The sequence below is a fragment of the Esox lucius genome, chromosome 16 (genome assembly GCF_011004845.1).
Source record: "Esox lucius isolate fEsoLuc1 chromosome 16, fEsoLuc1.pri, whole genome shotgun sequence".
In the NCBI taxonomy this organism is placed as follows: domain Eukaryota; kingdom Metazoa; phylum Chordata; class Actinopteri; order Esociformes; family Esocidae; genus Esox; species Esox lucius.
Window position 1 is genome coordinate 14,178,593 of NC_047584.1, and position 19,552 is coordinate 14,198,144.

General features: G+C 39.6%; 2 protein-coding genes across 4 annotated transcripts in view; both read right to left on the bottom strand.

Annotated features, from left to right (window-relative positions):
- LOC105016247 (methyl-CpG-binding domain protein 5) overlaps positions 1–14,351 on the bottom strand; it is a 37,188-nt gene extending 22,837 nt beyond the window's left edge. Inside the window, exons 1-2 of one of the 2 annotated variants that reach the window (XM_010879942.3) lie at positions 13,981–14,351; positions 8,762–8,883 (exon numbers count right to left, since the gene is read on the bottom strand). The gene's annotated coding sequence lies outside the window, so the exon portion shown is untranslated. The remainder of the gene's footprint in view (positions 1–8,761; positions 8,884–13,980) is intronic. The other variant, XM_010879943.3, reaches the window with a different exon arrangement.
- Positions 14,352–14,954: 603 nt separating this feature from the next.
- acvr2aa (activin A receptor type 2Aa) overlaps positions 14,955–19,552 on the bottom strand; it is a 34,995-nt gene continuing 30,397 nt past the window's right edge. For both annotated transcript variants that reach the window (XM_010879945.3, XM_020054982.2), the window contains 3 exons: positions 19,263–19,401; positions 18,844–18,974; positions 14,955–18,188 (listed from right to left, as the gene is read on the bottom strand). In XM_010879945.3, the coding sequence (XP_010878247.1) occupies positions 17,994–18,188; positions 18,844–18,974; positions 19,263–19,401 (465 nt within the window). In that variant the 3' untranslated portion in view covers positions 14,955–17,993. The remainder of the gene's footprint in view (positions 18,189–18,843; positions 18,975–19,262; positions 19,402–19,552) is intronic.

Consider the following 19,552-nt stretch of genomic DNA (forward strand, 5'->3'; position numbering starts at 1 on the left):
ACAATTTGTAATATTCGTCTTTTTATGATATTTATTATTAATGACGTTTATTGTTATTTAGAAGAAGAATGTCATTATTATTATTATTTCTATTATTATTATTTAAAAGAAGAAGAATGTCATTTTTATTATTTTGTCAGTCTGAATTATATTTTGGTCATTAAAAGCCTTTTATTACTGAACCCAATCCATGCACAACTGCCGGGCCTAACCCTGAAACGTCATGTAAAGCGCACAGGCTCACATCTGAAGGAATACATATAAATCAAATGCTTTGGTAAAGTCACACAAATTAAACACTGAAGTTTTTTTTTTTACAGTGGGTTATAATATATCATATATTTTAGTTTGTCAGTGCGTTAGGATTTTTTTTTCTCAAAACGTGCGTACACCACCTCCTGAGCTGGCGTAGGATTTGAGAGTGCCGTACGCCAACGTCCATATTGATAAATCTCAAAGTCACCATGGTTTTGGGTGTACGCCAGGTGTACGCTGGAAATTTGGTGTACGCACTTTTGATAAATGAGGGCCATTGTGATTCGGTAACATTTAAAAATGTTAAAACATTGTTCTAGCATTGGCCGCGACACGGCCCCGAATAAGCGGAAGAAGATGGATGGATGGTGATTCGATAACATTTAAAAATTCAATAATGGGGAAAATGAGCAACACTTTTCCACCGAACAGGAGACTTGATATGCTTCATTTAGGTATACTTAATTTCTTAATCATTAAAATTGTAAGCATTTTATAATAGATACAAGATGTCTTTGTCAGATCCCGATCTGTATATCGGAGCCAAACCGTATATGTGAAATTCCTGTACGAGCCCAGAAGTTGTCCGTTTTTTGTAATATTGTCAATAACCATCCGAGTGAGATTCAAGGTTGGCCATATCCAACACAAAATGTCAGATACGAGGAATAATAAGATCTGAATTGTGATCGTGTCACGTTTCCAGAATAACGGACTCTAACGTTGTCCAGATCAGCAACACGTCTACGTGAGCCATTACCGGCAAAGTAATTTTGTCTTTCCCCATCAGACGTGATGACAGACATCTACGCTGCTAGAAAAAGGGAACACAATCGTCACAGTATAACACAAAGTCAATTAAACTTCAGGGATATCATTCTGTCCAGTTAGGAAGCATAAGCAGCAAGACAACCCCAAAAATGTGAATGGTTTTGCGGGTGGTGGTCACAGACAATTGCTCTCTCCTTCTCCCTCCTGAATGGTTCTTCTCTAGTTTTGCTAGTGTCATTGTCACTACTGGCAGCATGAAGTACCTGCAGCCCATTCCGGTTGCATAGGTAGTCCAGCTCCTCCAGGATGGCACATCCATACGTGCCGTCCCAATGTTTGCTGAGTCTCCCAGTACAGTCCCAAGGGCATGGAAGAGATACCATGAAATGGGCCGTAACACGAGGAGAACTGGGAAGGGCTGTAGAGGGGCATCAACCCTACAGCCGGACTGGTATCTGCTCCTTTGTGCAAGGAGGAACTGAAGGATCAGTTCCCTACAAAATGACCTCCAGCGTGTTACTGGTGTACAAGGTTCTGACCAAACTGTCAGAAACAGACTCCATGACGGTGGCATGAGCTCCTCTAGGGGGACCTGTGCTCACAGCCCAGCACTGTGCAGCTTGATTGGCATTCGCCAGAGAACACCAGAATTGGCAGGTCCGCCATTGGCGGCCAGTTCTCTTCACCGATATAAGGGGGTTCACAGTAAGCACTTGACAGACATGAAAGAGTCTGGAGATGCCGTGGTGAATGTTATGCTGACTGCAACATCATCCAGCATGACCAGTTTGGAGGTGGGTGAGTGATAGCCTTAGGAGGGTTTATGGGGAGGCAAATCCTTGGATAGTCGGACAGACCTCTACGTGCTAGCCAATGGTATCCTGTGTGATTCCTCAATTTTTTAAAGCAGTGTATATTCATTTTAAAACAGAAAACATACATTCACGGACCTGGGATAAAAGTTAAAGAGGTTGGTGGATGAAAACTTTTGTACAAGACCCTTGTATAGTGTCTGAAATGTACTTTTTGGCTCACCTGCCAAGAGGACTGTTAGATGAAAAGATCCCCCAGCCAAACATTTTCTACCAGACAAAATAATAAATTGCCTTTTTTGGGTCACCTATATATTACGTTCAGTACATTTCATTGAGAAAATAAGGTATTGTTGAATACAAACGATTTATTTCAGAGAAAAATCTTCAGTCACCACAGCATCATATTGTAGCCAGCCTCTTGAAACTCCTTTATCTCCAAACCTCCAATTCTCACAAAACTTTTTTTTTTTCTAAGTGATGCTACAAACATGTTTTTTATGTATTGCAATAACATAATCCCTTTACGCCAGTCTCTCTTCCTTGTCAACGTTCTTAACATTATTTGACTATATTTAACATAATTCCCTAATAACCTAAGTACCCTAAATTAACCATTTACTAAAACTGCCTTCTCCAAAATCCCTTCTCCAAAGCTAATGAGTACGTGCAAATGAACAACAATAACGTCAAAAGTTTTTTTATATTAGAAAGGTTCTCTACATTAACTTAAGCTCTAACCAATTCAATTTAAATAGTAATTTGTTTAATTTATATTTTACCCCACATAGTTTTTCTTAGAAAATGTACATAATACACACTACATTTCACAGACTTATTTTGAAGGCAAAATACAATAATTGGAGGTCTTGTTGTTGCTGCTGAATCTCTCATGTCGCCTGCGTGACGCAAATCCATTGCAGCTATCAAGTTGTGACAGTTAGATAGCTTCTAACCTTGGGTTGTCACTCAGACGATGGCTACTTTCTTGATATCAATGTATATCAAATTGGATACAAACTTTTACCCACCAGTTTGGTGGATAGGTTTCTCAGATTTACTCACTAAATGTAAAATCTACCCGCATTTGGCACTTTGCGGGTGTTAAATTTCACACACTGCCTGTAGATTATTGACAGTCCTAAACATCTTATGCTCTTCTCATCAAAATGCTCATTTATGCGAGCAAGTGAGTGCAAAGAAGTGGTAACTAGAATGACAATGTCCTTTAAAATATTTCACTTATCAAAAATGTCATAGTGCAGAAATAAGTATAGTCCTAGATTCAGTAGCTGGTACAGCCCCTTTTGGCTGAAATAACATCTATCACTCTCTTATAAATGTTTATCAGCACCAAACCGTAATGCTACCACCTCCACGCTTTATGGTTGAGGTTCTTCTGTTCAAAGGCAGTATTTCGTTTTTGACTCATCTGTCCAGAGCACATTGTTACAAACGTTTTGGTATTTACCCTGGTGTTGTCAGGCAAACATCAGTTTTATCTATTTTTGGTAGCAGAGTCGTTTACCTTGCTGACCTCTCATGAAGGCCAAGTTTGTGCAGTCTCATTCTTGACAATTGACTCATGCACTTTGACAATGATTGTGGCATGAGATGCCACATACCTTGATGTTACCCTGGCCTTCTTAGGGACGTCTATGAGACCCTTTTGGTTTGAATTAGATGGGACAACCTGTCCTACATGAATTGCCAGTGGTCTGGAATTTTCTCCAATTGTAGATCACCCATCAGACAGCGGAATTATGTATTTTAAGTTGCTTGAAAATGTATTTATAACACCTCACAGACTCATGGGCATCAATTAACTTTCTGAGGGCCTTTTTGTTTTTTAATTAAAGACTAGACCATTATTGTCTAATGATTTTCTTATCATTTGCACCAGTTTTGGTGCACCTGATTCTAATTTTAGAAATTTTATGTGACTTTCTGCATGAGGAAATAGCATTTGTTTATTTCAATTGCATAAATGGTTTCAAAGTATATTTTTGTGTGTGATTTCTTAAAATGGGTTACCCTCTGGTTGGAATTTAGCTAAAAAAATCAATTTGTGCAAACGTAGAAAATAATCACTTTTTCATGACTGTAGCCTCAAAACATGATTAAAACTATAATTTTCATATTGTATGTGGGCAGTTCTTTATTTTAAATGAAGGTCATGAGCTATGCATTACAATCAGAAAATGTAGGCCAAGAAGACACAATGATAAAAGTAAAGTCAAACAGTTTTAGGGCCCTACAATTTCTGTGAATGTGGATGGAATCACAGAATCCAGACATAAACATGGAATTCAACCCAAAAGTGTAATTTTAATATAGTCTTGAAATATTAATAATAAATTACTACCACTTTACTGAATCTGGAATAACATTGGGCTCTGCCTGTAATATGTTTCTCCTTATTGCTCAGTGATTGTGTGGCAAAGTGAAACTTGTCACTTACTGCATGACGTTACTGTTCCGCAAAATGTCAAAGCGTCCTCCCATTGAATATAAATTAACAGAATAGTTTATGTTTATGACTGGCACTGGCAGAGGATCACATTCCACACAAAATATACTCATGCACTGCACAGGAGCATGCTGCCAGAAATTGAGAGCTCGCTCCTACAGGTCTACCTGCCTAGTAGTGATGCACTGGTTGACTCATCATCTCCCCCATGGATTAATCCTTGGTGCAGGGGGGTTAATGTTCAATTAAAACATAGATAAAGGGTGTGTGGGTTGTGGGTGGGTTGAATATGCAATGACAATGCTAGGTTTATAATTTTATTTGCAATAATATATGAGAACTAGGCCTTAGTGTGCCTCTCAAAGTAAGCCACATTTCAGCTGCCAGCCTGCACCTCTTTGTCACTCAAACGGTGTGAAGGCCTTGATCTAAACAGCGCTACGCAAACTGCATGTTACAGCAGCATTTTCTTTCTTCACAGATTTAGGGTCGAGTGTGGGCTTCAGAAATTCCCTTTATGCATATAGTCTGGCAGTGGCGGGTAGCTTATTCGGAATTACAATATACTTAAAAATAAAATAAAAAATGAACTGGCACAGAAAAACATTTTATAGTGTATAAAATGTATACATTAGGAACATTTTGAAATAAATTTAGTTTTCTATATTGGGGTTTGAGCACCCAATATTTTTTTTAAGGCAAGCTTAAGCATTAGTCAAAGTCTACACTCCATGTTGTGATCAGTTCTGACGTTCATTCTGACTTTCAGTTTGGAGTTCAGGAGATTGTCTTGACCAGGACCACACCCCTAAATGCATTGAAGCAACTGCCATGTGACTGGTTGATTAGATAATTGCATTAATGAGAAATTGAACAGGTGTTCCTAATAATCCTTTAGGTGAGTGTATATCCCCAATATATGCAGAGCACATCAGAGTCAGGTTATTGTATATTATTGTATTATCCTTAAATGAGTGAGCACAAAGACACAAGCAGCCACCAGGCAGGTGTACACGTTTTGAAATTATTTGCTTGTCAGTGGCCACGCATTTACTTAGTTTGGCTACTTTCTTTTTAGCAAATAGGATTTTAATGGCCATGAAGTGTCAAAGGGGACACTGCTCATGGAGGGACACTGCAGCAGAAGGTAGTCCAGTTCATGAAGTAAATGATAACCAGACAATTTATAACAAATCGTGCCACCTCACCTCTTGTGGTTACCATTCTGCTATTAATAGTATGCATTAACGTAATTGTCATGTCATATGTCCTGTGTCAGCCCGGTCACTGTGTAGTGCTGCCAACTTTCACCCCCTCAACCCATATTGCAGAAAGTGAATAAGCGGAAGCATAATGGATTTCTAAATGTAAAACAAATGACATATTCACATGATCATCCCACTCAAACTGCCAAGATCCTTCAAAATCACACATAGAAAGTAATAGCTAAAAGTGACCTCACTGTGTCTCACACACAGCGATGCCCATCCAAATGAGGTTCAGGCATGCAGCAGGTCATTCGGGAAATGCGATGCAATGCCCTGTCAGTTTCAATTGGCTACAATCTTGTCTATTCTTTTGTATTTTTAACTCATGATTGGTATGCAAGGTTGGACTTCTCAGACTAAAGGTGGTTTCAGATTGATGATCATGTGAATGGATTGGCTCAATAACTATTGTTACTGTTGGTAAAGAGAGGAAAAGCTTTTTAGCAAGTAACAATTATTTCTCAGCACAGTCCTAACATTTTACATTACACAAAAGTTTAAATGCACATGTAACAATTTTGAAGATATTGCTGAGCTGCGGTTCATTTAAATGAGAAAAATTCAATAAGACCCTAATCTATCGACACATTTGTAGCACCTTATTTCAGCTATAATTTATGTTCAGGTTGATAATTATTTATTATAAGCTTACAAATCTGTAAAAATATCTTGGATTTTTTTTTGGGGGGGAAACTATTTAGATTGCTTCACTACAACATTCAGTGCTTGTTTTCCCATTTCAACAGAAATTGAAAGAAGTCTGTATAGTTTTAGCAATCAAGAAAGGTATTCACTTGGCCCCACCAACCAACCCACACCAGCCATTGCTCTGAGAAGATCTTGTGTGTTAATGACTCTGATGGGGACTTTCATGTACAACCAAATGTTCAACGAGACACGATCATTCCACTAATACTGCTGATATTTTAATGGACATTTTCAGGTATTACATTGACTTTTTTGCTTACATTTTTCCAAGTGGGGGCAAGCATCCTGGAGGGCGCTGAATGAAATTTAGTTGATATGCTGGCAGACAGCACCCTTTTAAGTGGATATATGAAGTAGCATATACGCCTACCAACTGAAAGTTTAGTTGGACATCACATCTGCTGTTAGATCAAAAAACACAGACAGTTCTGGAATGATTGGTTCTATGAATTTAGAATGTGTACATCAAATAAAATACAAAAGCAATGAGGCTGATGCAACAGATCTGAATAGTAAGCTGAAGATGTTAATAAAAAAAATGTCCCTTCATGTAATACACACAGCAATTAAATAAGGTGATCGTAAATGTTGAGATGCGTAGCTGGTGTGAAAATCCTATTCTCAAAGCACACAAAAATAACAGACTGTTTCATGTGACAGAAAATATCTGTTAGAAAAGTAGAAAGAAAGGAGACGCAACAACTAGCATGTGTAACTAATGACCAGGATTTTAACCTTTGTATCACCTTAACCGAAATCGTTGCCATAGCTTAAAGCAGTTAGGCAGGCATCACACTATTCAGTTTAAAACCAGTAACCTAAGCAACTTTGAGTGTGGTATAATAGTTTGTGTAAGACAAAGGCCCTCCTGGAGTTTTCACTCATAACAGGGCACAACTCGAGTGTACAGAGTATAGTTCGACAAACAAAAAACATCTAGTCAGTGGCAGGTCAAAGCAAAATAGCAAGAATCATGCAAGCTAACAGGTGTGCTACAAACAACTGCAGTAACAACAACAGTTCAGGGTTATGAATGCCAAACTGCACCTTGGAACACAACTTGTTGGTCAATGCAGGCTACCAAACCCAATTCCACTTATCCGCTGGTTCCAGCGGGTAGACGATCACCAACACTTGACAACTGTTGCTACATGCTGAAGGATTTCATGAGTCATGGGCCCAACCTTCCTCATGTCAACGGTAACGGTCGGTCCATGGGCCCATTCTTCCTCACTTCAACGGTAAAGGTCGGTCCATGGGCCCATCCTTCCCCACGTCAACGGTAAAGGTCGGTCCATGGGCCCATCCTTCCCCACGTCAACGGTAAAGGTCGGTCCATGGGCCCATCCTTCCCCACGTCAACGGTAAAGGTCGGTCCATGGGCCCATTCTTCCTCACGTCAACGGTAAAGGTCGGTCCATGGGCCCATCCTTCCCCACGTCAACGGTAAAGGTCGGTCCATGGGCCCATCCTTCCCCACGTCAACGGTAAAGGATTGGCCCATGGGTCCATCCTTCCTCACGTCAACGTTAAAGGTCGGCCCATGGGCCCATCCTTCCCCACGTCAACGTTAAAGGTCGGCCCATGGGTCCATCCTTCCTCACGTCAACATTAAAGGTCGGTCCATGGGCCCATCCTTCCCCACGTCAACGGTAAAGGTCGGTTGCTATGGTGTAAATGAACACCAATTGAGCAACGCCTAAACGCCAGTGTACCTGAACATTGTTGATCACTTGTTGCTTCCTTTGATGGCTAGAATTCACCTCATTATCAAGAAGGATAATGCACCATGGTGTCAAAAAATCTGTGCAGTCTTTGAGACCACAACCTAATGTTTGAAGCATGAACATGTTAGACAAGATTAACTTCTTTCTTGATTTACCAGGCAAAGGGAGAAAAACATTCGTCCATACAGCCAGAGGTCGACTATATATTTGTCTATATACCTTTGCAGCATGGGTTTGATTCTTGTTCACTGCCACTTCAGCACACACGCTCTGTATTTCACATGTTTTGTCCTATATGAATAATGCATAAAAATCACCCAAAATATCTATCCTTAATGTACATTAGGAATAGTATTTCCAAAAGTGGTTAGGCCAATTGCCCCATACAACAATTTTCCAGACACTTGAATTGAGTTTTCAGAAAAAAATACCTCTGGGCAAAAGTAGATATATAGATATTATCCGGCCTTTTATTAGCATTGCTTTGTTTCTTTTGGATTGAACCAAGTCAAACCTAGAACTCCAGCTAAACTACACACAACGAGTTGGGTAGCCCTCAGCAGAGTCAAGAGGACATTTCCGCTGCAAAACCAAAAAGAAATTCTCTCATTATTTGAATACACAAGATAGAATGAACCCACACATCAGGCATCAACAATCAAGCCTTGAAGATTGAGGCTGGACTCTGCAATTTGACACAATGCAAAACGGACAGCATAGCAGCTTTCAATGATTTCAAGCGAAGCGTACCCTCAGTGGCTGGTTCCTTCGCCTGTCGTGTAGCAGAGCCATAAGGGGGGTTGCGGGTCTCCTGGTGGTGGGGTGCTCGTCTTCACAAGGAATCTTGTCAGACCTACAACTTATCTGTAACTCTGGGGCAAAATAAACAGCAGCACTCAGATATTGCATTACAAGAGTGTAAATACGCTTGCTGTGCATTTCCTGTGGCGGATGACTCATCTACACAGCTGAGCGAGGATAGAAAACGCTGAGAATTAAAGCCAGGGCGCTTTAAAGCTTCCTTCGTCTAGATGACAATACCAAATGAATTATTATACCAGAGCACCGCGCACACAGAATAGCTACATGTATGACAGCAGTGCTGGTCAGCACTGGGGCAATGTCTGTCACAGGCACCCATGAGGAGGGGATAGACAGAACAGCAAAGGCCAAAAAATTCTGCTCTGATTGTGAGTACATGGTGAAATCCTTTATTTCAAACGTTGACTGACAATGCGAAAATAATTACAACTATAGGACATGTTTGCGTAATCTGAGGCTATACAGTGTTTTACTCCCCACTATGTGCACCTAAAAGCCAAAGAACATTTGCAGAGCATGATAGGCCTACTACAGAGTGCCTGGCTCTCCGGAGGTCTGCCACTGCTCTATAGCTTGGAGGGAAACAGAGCAAGTTGAAAAATAGGCCAAGCTGTCTTATGTGCAAGGTAACGATCCCGAAGGGGGTAGGAGGATTCAGTGGTGGATTCAACAGCTCCAAATATTTTGGCAGTGTACGGTTTCAGAGACACATTGCCTGTAACTGTGATAATGTGAAAAAAGTGTAATGTAGCTTAATAATCAAACAGCTTGGTAAAACATCTTCCCTGCTTAATGTAATAGAAAGCCAAAGCACTAGGACTAATCAGATATAATGTTTACAATGACTGACCTAAATGTCACATGCTTATGAAGAACAAAAAAACATGGTTTGATTACAACGCTGCTCATGGCACAAAAAAACATTAGACATTACAAGACATTAGTAGTCCGTCTGCACACTAGCTTGGTATGAGGTAAAAAGGTAGTCAAGGCCAGAAAAGAAGCTGGGCTAAATTCAGCTTTAAGGCTTATTTTAAAGGAGGATGTAGCACTATTGCAGCAGCATTCATTTTGAATGTCCAAATGTTAAGCATAACCATATAGGTCTGAGGTAGATTCAAAAACCTTTAGAATAAGTCTACTACAGTGCCCTTGACAGTCTACTTGCCAATTATGAAAAATGTACAATTGCTGTTTAGTAACTTGATCTTAAACTCAAAATATGAAAATTCTTAGTGAATATGTATCTATTGATGTTGCGCTAGTTTATTCATCACAACACCCAGTCCCTGTGAATTTAAGGCCATACAATATTGTTTAAATAAAGTGTGGGAGGGCTCAATGACATTACTAGGCTATACAATTTTTTTTTTTTGCAATAATCTATGAAAAGCAGGTAATTTACAAAGATACATAATCCCTATGGACTCTACTAGCCATCTGGGGGTTTTAATAGTTTCCTAATTATCAACAAAGTTGATTTAAAAAATAATCACAAATTCATCTTTTGTTTTTCAAACTCTGTGAGGAGAAACCTCAGGAAAAAATATGGATGTTTTTGTCAGTTTGTTTTCTGGGCAAAAAATACTTCTAATTTTGTTGATGGGTGTAAAAACTCAAACACCCGGATGGTAGAGTCTTTGTAGATGGGGAAACCTGTTTTTCCAGAGCCCCAACGTGTTTTGATGTACAGTAATTAACTTTTCTGACCGGAAAGAGAACCTTCCAGTAAACATTAGCTAATATCTAGATATCCTTTAAGTTGAGGGACAGAGCTAGGCCATAGTGTAAGCAACATTTCAGCTGCCAGAGGAAGCAATAATTCTGGAGAACAGTGTGTTACTGGTCAGCAGATATGGCCAGTAACAATATCCCACACCATTTAGCCTACAGGCAATGAAAGAGACAACTAGGAAAGATGTTTACAGTGCCATCACCATTCGGGTTTAAGCCTTACTCTATCAATGAAAACAACCTACCCATCCGCCCATAAGAGGGAAGCCGGGTACGCTAATGAGCCCAACCTTTTAGCTAGATTAAATGAGACACCCCTTCAACAGAAAGCCCTTTCAGTTTCATCATATCCATGGTATGTATAGAAGAACATGGGGAGAGCAGTGAACACATACTTGTGACTCGTGAAGGATTCCAGAATCTCCCATGAACAGAATGTCATTTAAATTATTTTGCTATGCTGTTCCTTAGTTAGAAAGGACTCCACAAATGAGATTTATGAAACAGGGAAAGTAATAAGCAGTCTGGCAGGATGTAGACACTAGACAGGTTGCGCTAAGAAAGCTACAAGTGATTCAGAGATTTGAATGAGCAACAGAATTTGAACATTTGAAAAAAGTTTTTTTCATTGTTTTTATCTCTTTAGTGCCATGTAAATGTGTATGCATCTTCAAAAATTCTGGCTCAAGCGTAAATACTTTTTAATGACTCTACCCACATTTTCAATAGACTAAATACAACAAGCATAGTCACAGCAACAGTTTTTTTTTTGTTTTTTACACCAATTTACTTTCGGTTTGGACAAATACTCAATTTAAGAATCAGCGGTTAATAGCAATATCCACTTTGATATGATTCTTTTTATTTGTTAACAGTACAAAATCCAAAGTCTAGGACCAAATTAACAAACAGAATATAACATGTATATATAAAATTTATAAAATATATAACATTTCTATACAGTAACTTTGGAAGTATTCAGAGAATCACATTCTCAAATGTTGTTGTGTTATAGACTTGTTATATAATTGATTGCATCTAGCCTATCCCAAATGTTTTCACATTGACTGAAAATGAAAAAAAGAAATATTCAGAACCGTATACCACAAAAATCGGAGAAAGGGAAAGGATCTGAATATTTTCCAAAGGCATTGTACAGTCTACATTTTATAATGAGCAATTAGAAATTAATTTGTTGAAAGGTAAATACACATCAAACATCGATGTGTCTGTAAAGATTAAATCCAAGTCAGTGTGCAATAACAAAACACACTAAAAGGAGTCATTTTGGTATGATTGTGGAATTACAATGTAGGGCACAATGAACTACAGAAACACCTGGCACAATATCAACTTGACTTTCTGTAACCACATTTCCATCCAGGTTTTTGTAGTCTAAAAAAACAAAGAAAGGTGTGTTTAAAACAGGACATATTGATAAAAGGTTAGTTTGATATGGTGGGATGTTTTTGTCAGTCATATGTATGTGAAAAACAGACAAATAATTTAATTTATAAGAAAATATTGAATAGCCATCATGACCTATACTTTGAGTTTCATGATAATTATTGTTATAATACTTGCATTAAAATAGCTGCCAACTGGATGGAAAACAGGTTATTGATACATGGTCAGCTGATGAATTTCAAGCAGAGACAGGCTTGGTATGAGTTGACATAGCACAAAAATGTGATCTTGTACAACCTTGCATAGGGCTGAAATGGCATGTCCAACTGCTTTACAATACCCTATTTCTGACGACTTGTCAAACTATAAAACAAGCTCAAAACCTGTGAATGGAAATAAAGGTAACAAAATGTCAAGTTACATTTAAAATACTTTAAGAAATAATAATGGCCAGTTACATACGAGTGTTTCTTTTTAGCACTTAAAGATAACTTTGAAAAGTGATGCATTTTGTCATTGGATTAAATCACACGATGAATAAAAGTGTCACTATATGGGAATCTTATACATATTTGATATTGGTGAATAAACAATATATTATGATATTCTTATAATTTCGTTTGTATGAATCCCTCTGAAGGGAAATTTGTGAATCTACATAAAAAGGATTGAATGAATAGTATTAGCAGTTTTACATTTTGTATTTAGAGTTTAGAAATATACCACTTAGATAATATTTCAGATAACTAATTATTTGAGTAGAGTTTAAAAAAGTGTGTTGTTGTTTCACCTAGCTTCGTAAAATGTATGCATTAACTGTAAATCCCTCTGGTTAAGAGCGTTGCTAAATTACTAAAATGTAAATCAGCTTCAGAAATTGTATAAAAAGGTTGCACTGTGCAGTAGAATAGAAGGAATGGCCAAATACAGCATTTACCTTCATGTGAAATAAAGAACAAACAACAATCCTATCTACCAGATGTTGAGAAACAATTAGTGGAGATATATTGTTGCAACCTGGTCACTTTAAGTCCTTTTGCAAACCTATGACATAACAAAACAAGCTCCTGCTATCACTCTCCCTTAAAAAAGGGCTTTGACAGTGCATCAATGCTCCTTCTCAAATCTCTGATGAGATTTCATTCTATGTCGTATGGCATGTTTAATGGTGGCCTATGCAGATGGACTGATGACGATTGCAAAACTGACCATAGATGCTGAGCTGGTACCTAACTCATAATAACTGCAATCTGAATCTGCAAAACCAATTTTCAGTTGTTAGGCCTTACAGTACAAAAACAAACGATGACAATCCATGATATATTTAACCAATTATTCGAAATAAGGACAGTTGGGTAATTGCTAAGTCACACTAACCTCAAACCACAGTAATGTACATTACCGTCGCACTTAGTACATTGCTAGACACCTATTGATAAAATATGATAACTTCGTGTGTGCGTGCGTGCGTGTGAGAGTGTGTGTGTGGGAGAGAGAAAGACAGAGTAGAGTGAAGAGCGAGAGAGAAAACCAGCACGCTGTATTTTCAACCAAGCAGGTTGTCTGATGCTGATTTTACTTGCTAAATAATCTACCAACATAGCCAGCAAGTACGGCAAATTAGTTTATTGCGAATATTACTAGTATAGTGTCAACTGCAACTGATAGTTGGCCCCTAGGCTAGCATGCTACGTAGCCAACTACATACCATTACTTATAGACCTTGTTAGCTGGTGGGGCTACGCTTACTAGCCTGCTATTGACGATGACATAACATAAACAGCAATAGCAATTTGACAGCCAAGCGTCACGCTTGGTATATAGAACTAGCTAATTACAACACAGCTAGCCCAACACATAGAACATGGACCATGCATGGTAAAATGCATATTATTTTTCTGATTTTCGTTGTGCTAATTGTTAGCTTGCCATTTAGCTAGGTACTAGCCAGTTAGCTGGAGTTAGCTACACATTTTTCTTTAATGTGAGTTAAATAGCACTCTTACCTTTGTAGGTTCCCCTTTCAGAAGAAACTAACAGGATACCCAGAAACCGAGAAATCAGTTAAAAATAACAACATGAATCCGTAGCCCTTTGCAGAAATGTCAGTCAAGTCGAGCCAAGCAAGGCCAAAATTGAGACAGTCAAAAGACAGGCAAAGAGGTCTGTTGCTGAGGCAGGAGTCGAATCAGAAATAAGGTTTATCATATCCCAAATACCTGGCCCTTTATTCCACAGTCCACATTTTGCTTTTAAAAATTATATGTCAAGAAATGTTGGGGGAAAATGGCGAACTTCAGGTTAGCTAGCTATTCCTTTGAAAAACAAGATTAAAGCGCTCCCACGTACAAGTGCCAATGCCAGATTTCTCTCGAGCTTGTTAGGATTCGGGAATAGAAAGATGGGAGAGACAGATTGCGCATGCGCCAAAACTGGAGTCTGGAATAAGCCATCCCAGCATGCAACACACTTCATGTAAATGAAACGAAACGGAATGCAAGTTTGTAGAAAGGGAGACTGGCTGAGATATGATTTCTAGTTAACATGATTATGCTCAATGCATATTCTTTGATAACCGTTGATTATTTTACGTGCTTACCGTTTACCAATGCATCTATTCCACAACGTTTACTACCAATATCTACACTATGGCCTTATTTTAGCTCTTGTCACTGTCAATTATAACATGCACACATTAATGTGCCAGACAACTTAACTGTTGTGTGCATCCCATCTTCTGAGAAAGGGAATCGGAGATGCAATGGGCTTTGCTGCCATCTATTGACCAGATGGAACTCTTCAGCTCCCAGGGCTGACATTGTACTGAGGAGTTTAGCACTACATCAGAAATATTGCCTGGCCAGAAATTAGGGACTGCATAAATCGATCTATTGATCACAACCTAAAAAAATTGAGGAAATGATTTCAGAATAGCGTGCCTGTGTTTTTATGACAGACCAAGAACAGACAGTACACAGTGTTCAGAGCAGTCACTATACTTTATTGTAGGGGGAGAAATAGCATACAATTTCTTCTGTACAATATTTAACAATCACTTCCAACCAATGCCCTGAAACTGTTTGTTAAATACTTGCAAAAAAAGGAAAAGATGGCATGTTTATAATGATAGTTGGATGGCCATTTATGCCTATAGTGAGAAGATGGGCAGTTAACACAAATCTCAGATATTAACAGTGACACTTATTCTATTTCGTGATGACAAAACATGTCACCAAACAAAATTCTTAAAGAAAAGAAAAATCCTAGAGCTCAAACTCTCAGGTTGAATTCCCACAACATTGTTAATTATATGAGTCTATGGTCACGCCATCTGATTCAACACTGATCAATGTTGTGTGAACATCGAGTGACAGCTAGAAGGTCTGTCTGAGGTAATGAATGAGCCAATCCAGGGAGTATTTATTAGCATGAAGGTAAAACAATACTTCTTCTTTTGAAAGAGAAGCTAGCATCGTCTGGGCCTCGACATAAATTAATAAAACCATTTTGAAAATACAATTACATATAAAATAAACATTAACATCTTTTTTTGGAATATTAACATTATAAAGGATTTTTTGTATTTTTTGCATGGAGACCATAAAACAACCTCATGCTAAAATCACAATCTAAAACAACATTCATATGTACATGCTGTGCATTTCCCATCCAGTCATCTGCTAAATTCATAGAGTGGTTTGGCTTTTGTTAAGGGGGTATTATGTAGGCTAAATGTAATATCTGCCTACTTAGAAAGATGATTGTGTCATAGAAACAGGTACGATAGTCTTGTTTTTCCATAGAAGAAATGTAGCAACATCCAGCGGGAGAGATTCTGTTTAGTGAGACAGCATTTGCAGAGCAGCAATGTCCTTAAAAAGATCTTGTGGAACAAAATATGGAAACAAACAGCCTTCTTCTTTAGCATTATCGCTACAGATAATAAAGTCATTATATATCAGAAGGGCAATTCTGCATCCCCTAGTTTAGGAAATTGCTCTGCTTGCTTCCCATGTCTACACACCTGAATCACAGACTGGCTCAGGTCAGAGAGGAATAGCAAGTGTAGCTTGCCAGTCAGAGAATGAGAAACCCTCTGAGCTACAGGCAGTCAGTTCTACAGATGCTGCGACCACTTTAAATCCATTTACTTATAATGTTGCACTATTGGGTGGCAGACAGTTCTTGCTAAAGAGGATTCACTGGTTTGTAGTCACAGAGCAACTAAAAACAGCTGATTTCACTGATTACAAAAATGCTACAGTGAAGTGAAAGTTGGTGTCATGGCAAGAAACCACTGTCTTTCCAACTTTGATTGCATACAGTAACTAAGAAAAATCATAGTGTTATTATATCCCTGAATGTCTCCATATGCACTAGGTTATTCTTTCTGAATGAGAGAAGCACACAATTGAGTCACCAGTTTGTTTGTAAAACAGGATTAATAACAGGATTAAGAACATATTCCAGCTAGAATCTAAAAGCTGCAATTGGCCGTTTGAATCTATGACTTGTCTAAAGAAGTCAAAGTGGTGGACAGGCTGTTAATGATGGGGAATACAATATTGAGGGGGGAATACATATAGACTTCATCATGATGGCTACATTAGCAATGTATAATACTTAACATGATCTGAATAACCCCTCAATATGGACATCCACCTGAAAATCAAGCCAGCTATAAAGACCTCATGTATACATCTCCAAAATAATGGCACATGAGTCTGAGAGCCAAAAATCATAGAGGAGGCGGTCTTATAGTAATGTATGCTTCCTGAGACATATTGAAATACAGTGAAAATAGCAGAGTAAAAACGGAAAATATCAGAAACAGGGCAGGGAGAAGGAGCAATACAATTACTGTGGATTGTAGACATTTCAGTTTAAAATCAAAAGGGAGTTTCAAACAGCTGACACCAGTGTCACACTTTTACAGAGGCATATTTGTTTAATAATATAAACTAAAAACAAAAGGCATGCATTTTAAATATTTTGTGGACACTGCAAACCTAAAAAGGGTAGTGCTTTTAAAATAGTTGTTCTCTAATGTATTCATATTTTAAGGGATTTTCTTCCGAACGTTTAAAAGGTCTAAACATTTTGGTAAAACCAAAAACAAAAGCTCACAGTCACATTTGAATTGCAGGGGCGACATAGAAAATACACTAACAGGGAAAAATGAGAAGGCAGAAACACTGGTTTGTGAATGGCCATTGTTGTTGGCATACTACATAATTTGAAAAAGCTTAAATACCAAACATGTCATCTGAATGTCATTGTCCTGGTAGTGGTTCTAGTGTTATGAAGGAAAACATATTTTCTGTTAGGATGTGAAACTGAGGTATACCTTGTTGAGAGACTCCAGAGGTTGATGGTTATTTCTGTAGAAATGCTGTGAGGCAGGTCAGGATAAATAACCTTGATTACGCTGTTTTCTTTTTCTCTCTCGGTTGATATATGTACAGCAGCGATACACAGACATTCAGAAGCTGTTTCTTATTGGCATTACAATAGTCATTCATAGAAACACAAACAGCTAATATGTTTAAAAACTAAGTTGCCCTTTTTTATACTGAAATGAAATGAACTGTGTTTGTGTTGGGATTTTCCTTCTCACCTGTTCCACCTTTTCTTAGAAAAACAACCAAAGTCAGTCCAGGAAGTACATTTTCTTTTTTTTCTTTTTCATTTTTACTAGAAAAAGATGAATATCAGCCAAGTTCATTGTCATGGTTCGATTCACTCCAGCGAGGGACCTAGATGACTGATTATTTTCCCATCAGGTCATCCCATTTTGAAAGGAGCCAAGCGTGAGCAAGTCTTTAGGCACACATGTAGCTAAACGCAATAGGAACCAGTACTGGATAACTCTCCATGAACCCAGGCCCACCGAGTGATTTTTGACGCCACCTTGTGTCCAATCGCAGCGACAGACGTGGAACGAGTCCTGACCCCCCTGCTCGAGGACGCGAGTCTCTGAGGTCGGTTCCCCCGTCCCTGCGTTGACTCACACGCCTAGTCATAGGCTGGACTCTTTAGGCGGGTAGTCCACGTTCGTCACCATGGTGACCACGGTAACCACCTCCTCTGGCGCCGTGACATTGTTGAGGCGTTGCATCTGCACCACGCGCTCCTCCACGCACCCCGCCGACAGGCGTGCCTCGGCCTCGTGGTCCCAGCACTCCTCGATGGTCTCGCACAGCATGGTCAAGCCCTGGGAGGGAGTGAGGAACAGTCATATCAACGCAGCGCACATTTCACCCTCGGCGACGTAAAGGCACGCGGCCTCCTGCGACACACGCAACGAGCTGTGGGCCGCCGGCCGGCACAGTGGACCAAGGCACCCAGACACCATTAGCCTAACTTATGTACTGTTACGGATCCACAGCAGAGGAAATAGTCTGAGTGAGGCGGAAAACAGATCCCATAGGAGACACTGATAGTACAGATACGGTGGGGAGGAGGACGCTCAGGAGACCTTTCAGACAGAATTGGCTGCTATCTTCTAGTTGTGTGTGTTTGTGGGGGGGGGGGGTGTTCTGGCCACAAAGACGGTATCACTGTCCGATCAATAAGAGCCTGCATTGGGGCTCGAGATCTGCTTTGCAGACTGTGGAGATTTAGACAGTCTTTGCTAAGTGTAGTCAAGACAAATAGATGAGGGAAGAAAAGGTCTTATACAGGGGAATGAGCATGGTGCAATATTTGTTGTTAAAAGCCTACTGTCATGTTTATGTTAGAACCTGTTCAGGATTTGGGCTTATGCTTCTCTGGGACAATCAGTACTCTGTTTGCTTACTGACAATTCCCATTCGGTCACTTTAGCATGACTAATAGGTATTGATGCATGGTGTCTATGATCTACTTACTGCGTGTTTCTGCCAGCACTCCCTGAGGGTGGGTCGGAGCTTTTTGTGGACCACCACCTCCTGCATGTCCTCCAGAGACGGGTGCTGTCCAACCTCCTCCTCGAACGGCAACATGTACTCATCCACTGGACCTGAAACAACACTGAAATAAATAGCTGTGGCCACAATCAGCCTAGCGGTTAATGTGTTGGACCGGTAACCAAAAGATGCATCAGTCCTTTTCACTTCCCTGTGGAAGGAAGGGACTCAGGAAGGGACAAGCTGCTAGTCATTCAGGTTTTTTGCTCCTACACTTCGTGCACACCCAATAAACAAGATCAAAGTAAAACAGGACAACAAAAAAAACTCCTAGGGCCTGGTAGTGTTTCCCGGGAGAAGGTTTGGCACACCCATGGTCTGCCTGGGGAGTTTGTTCTTACCGTCAGCAGCCTTGCAGCGTGCCGCCAGCTCCCAGAGCACCAGCCCCAGGGCGTACATGTCAATCCTCAGGAAGGAGTCTCGCTGGAAATTGATGGCCCCCTCCAGCACCTCAGGGGCCATGTATCTCCGGGTGCCCACCTGGAGATGATCGACAGGCTAGTTAGACATCAGTCTAAACAGGCGGTCCTGCTGATTTTGGATCATTAAAAACATGTCTATCCGGCTCCAAGGCATGGGGAGTTCTACTTGTGCAAACCAGGGGTTGATGTTTTTGTTATGAAACATGAAC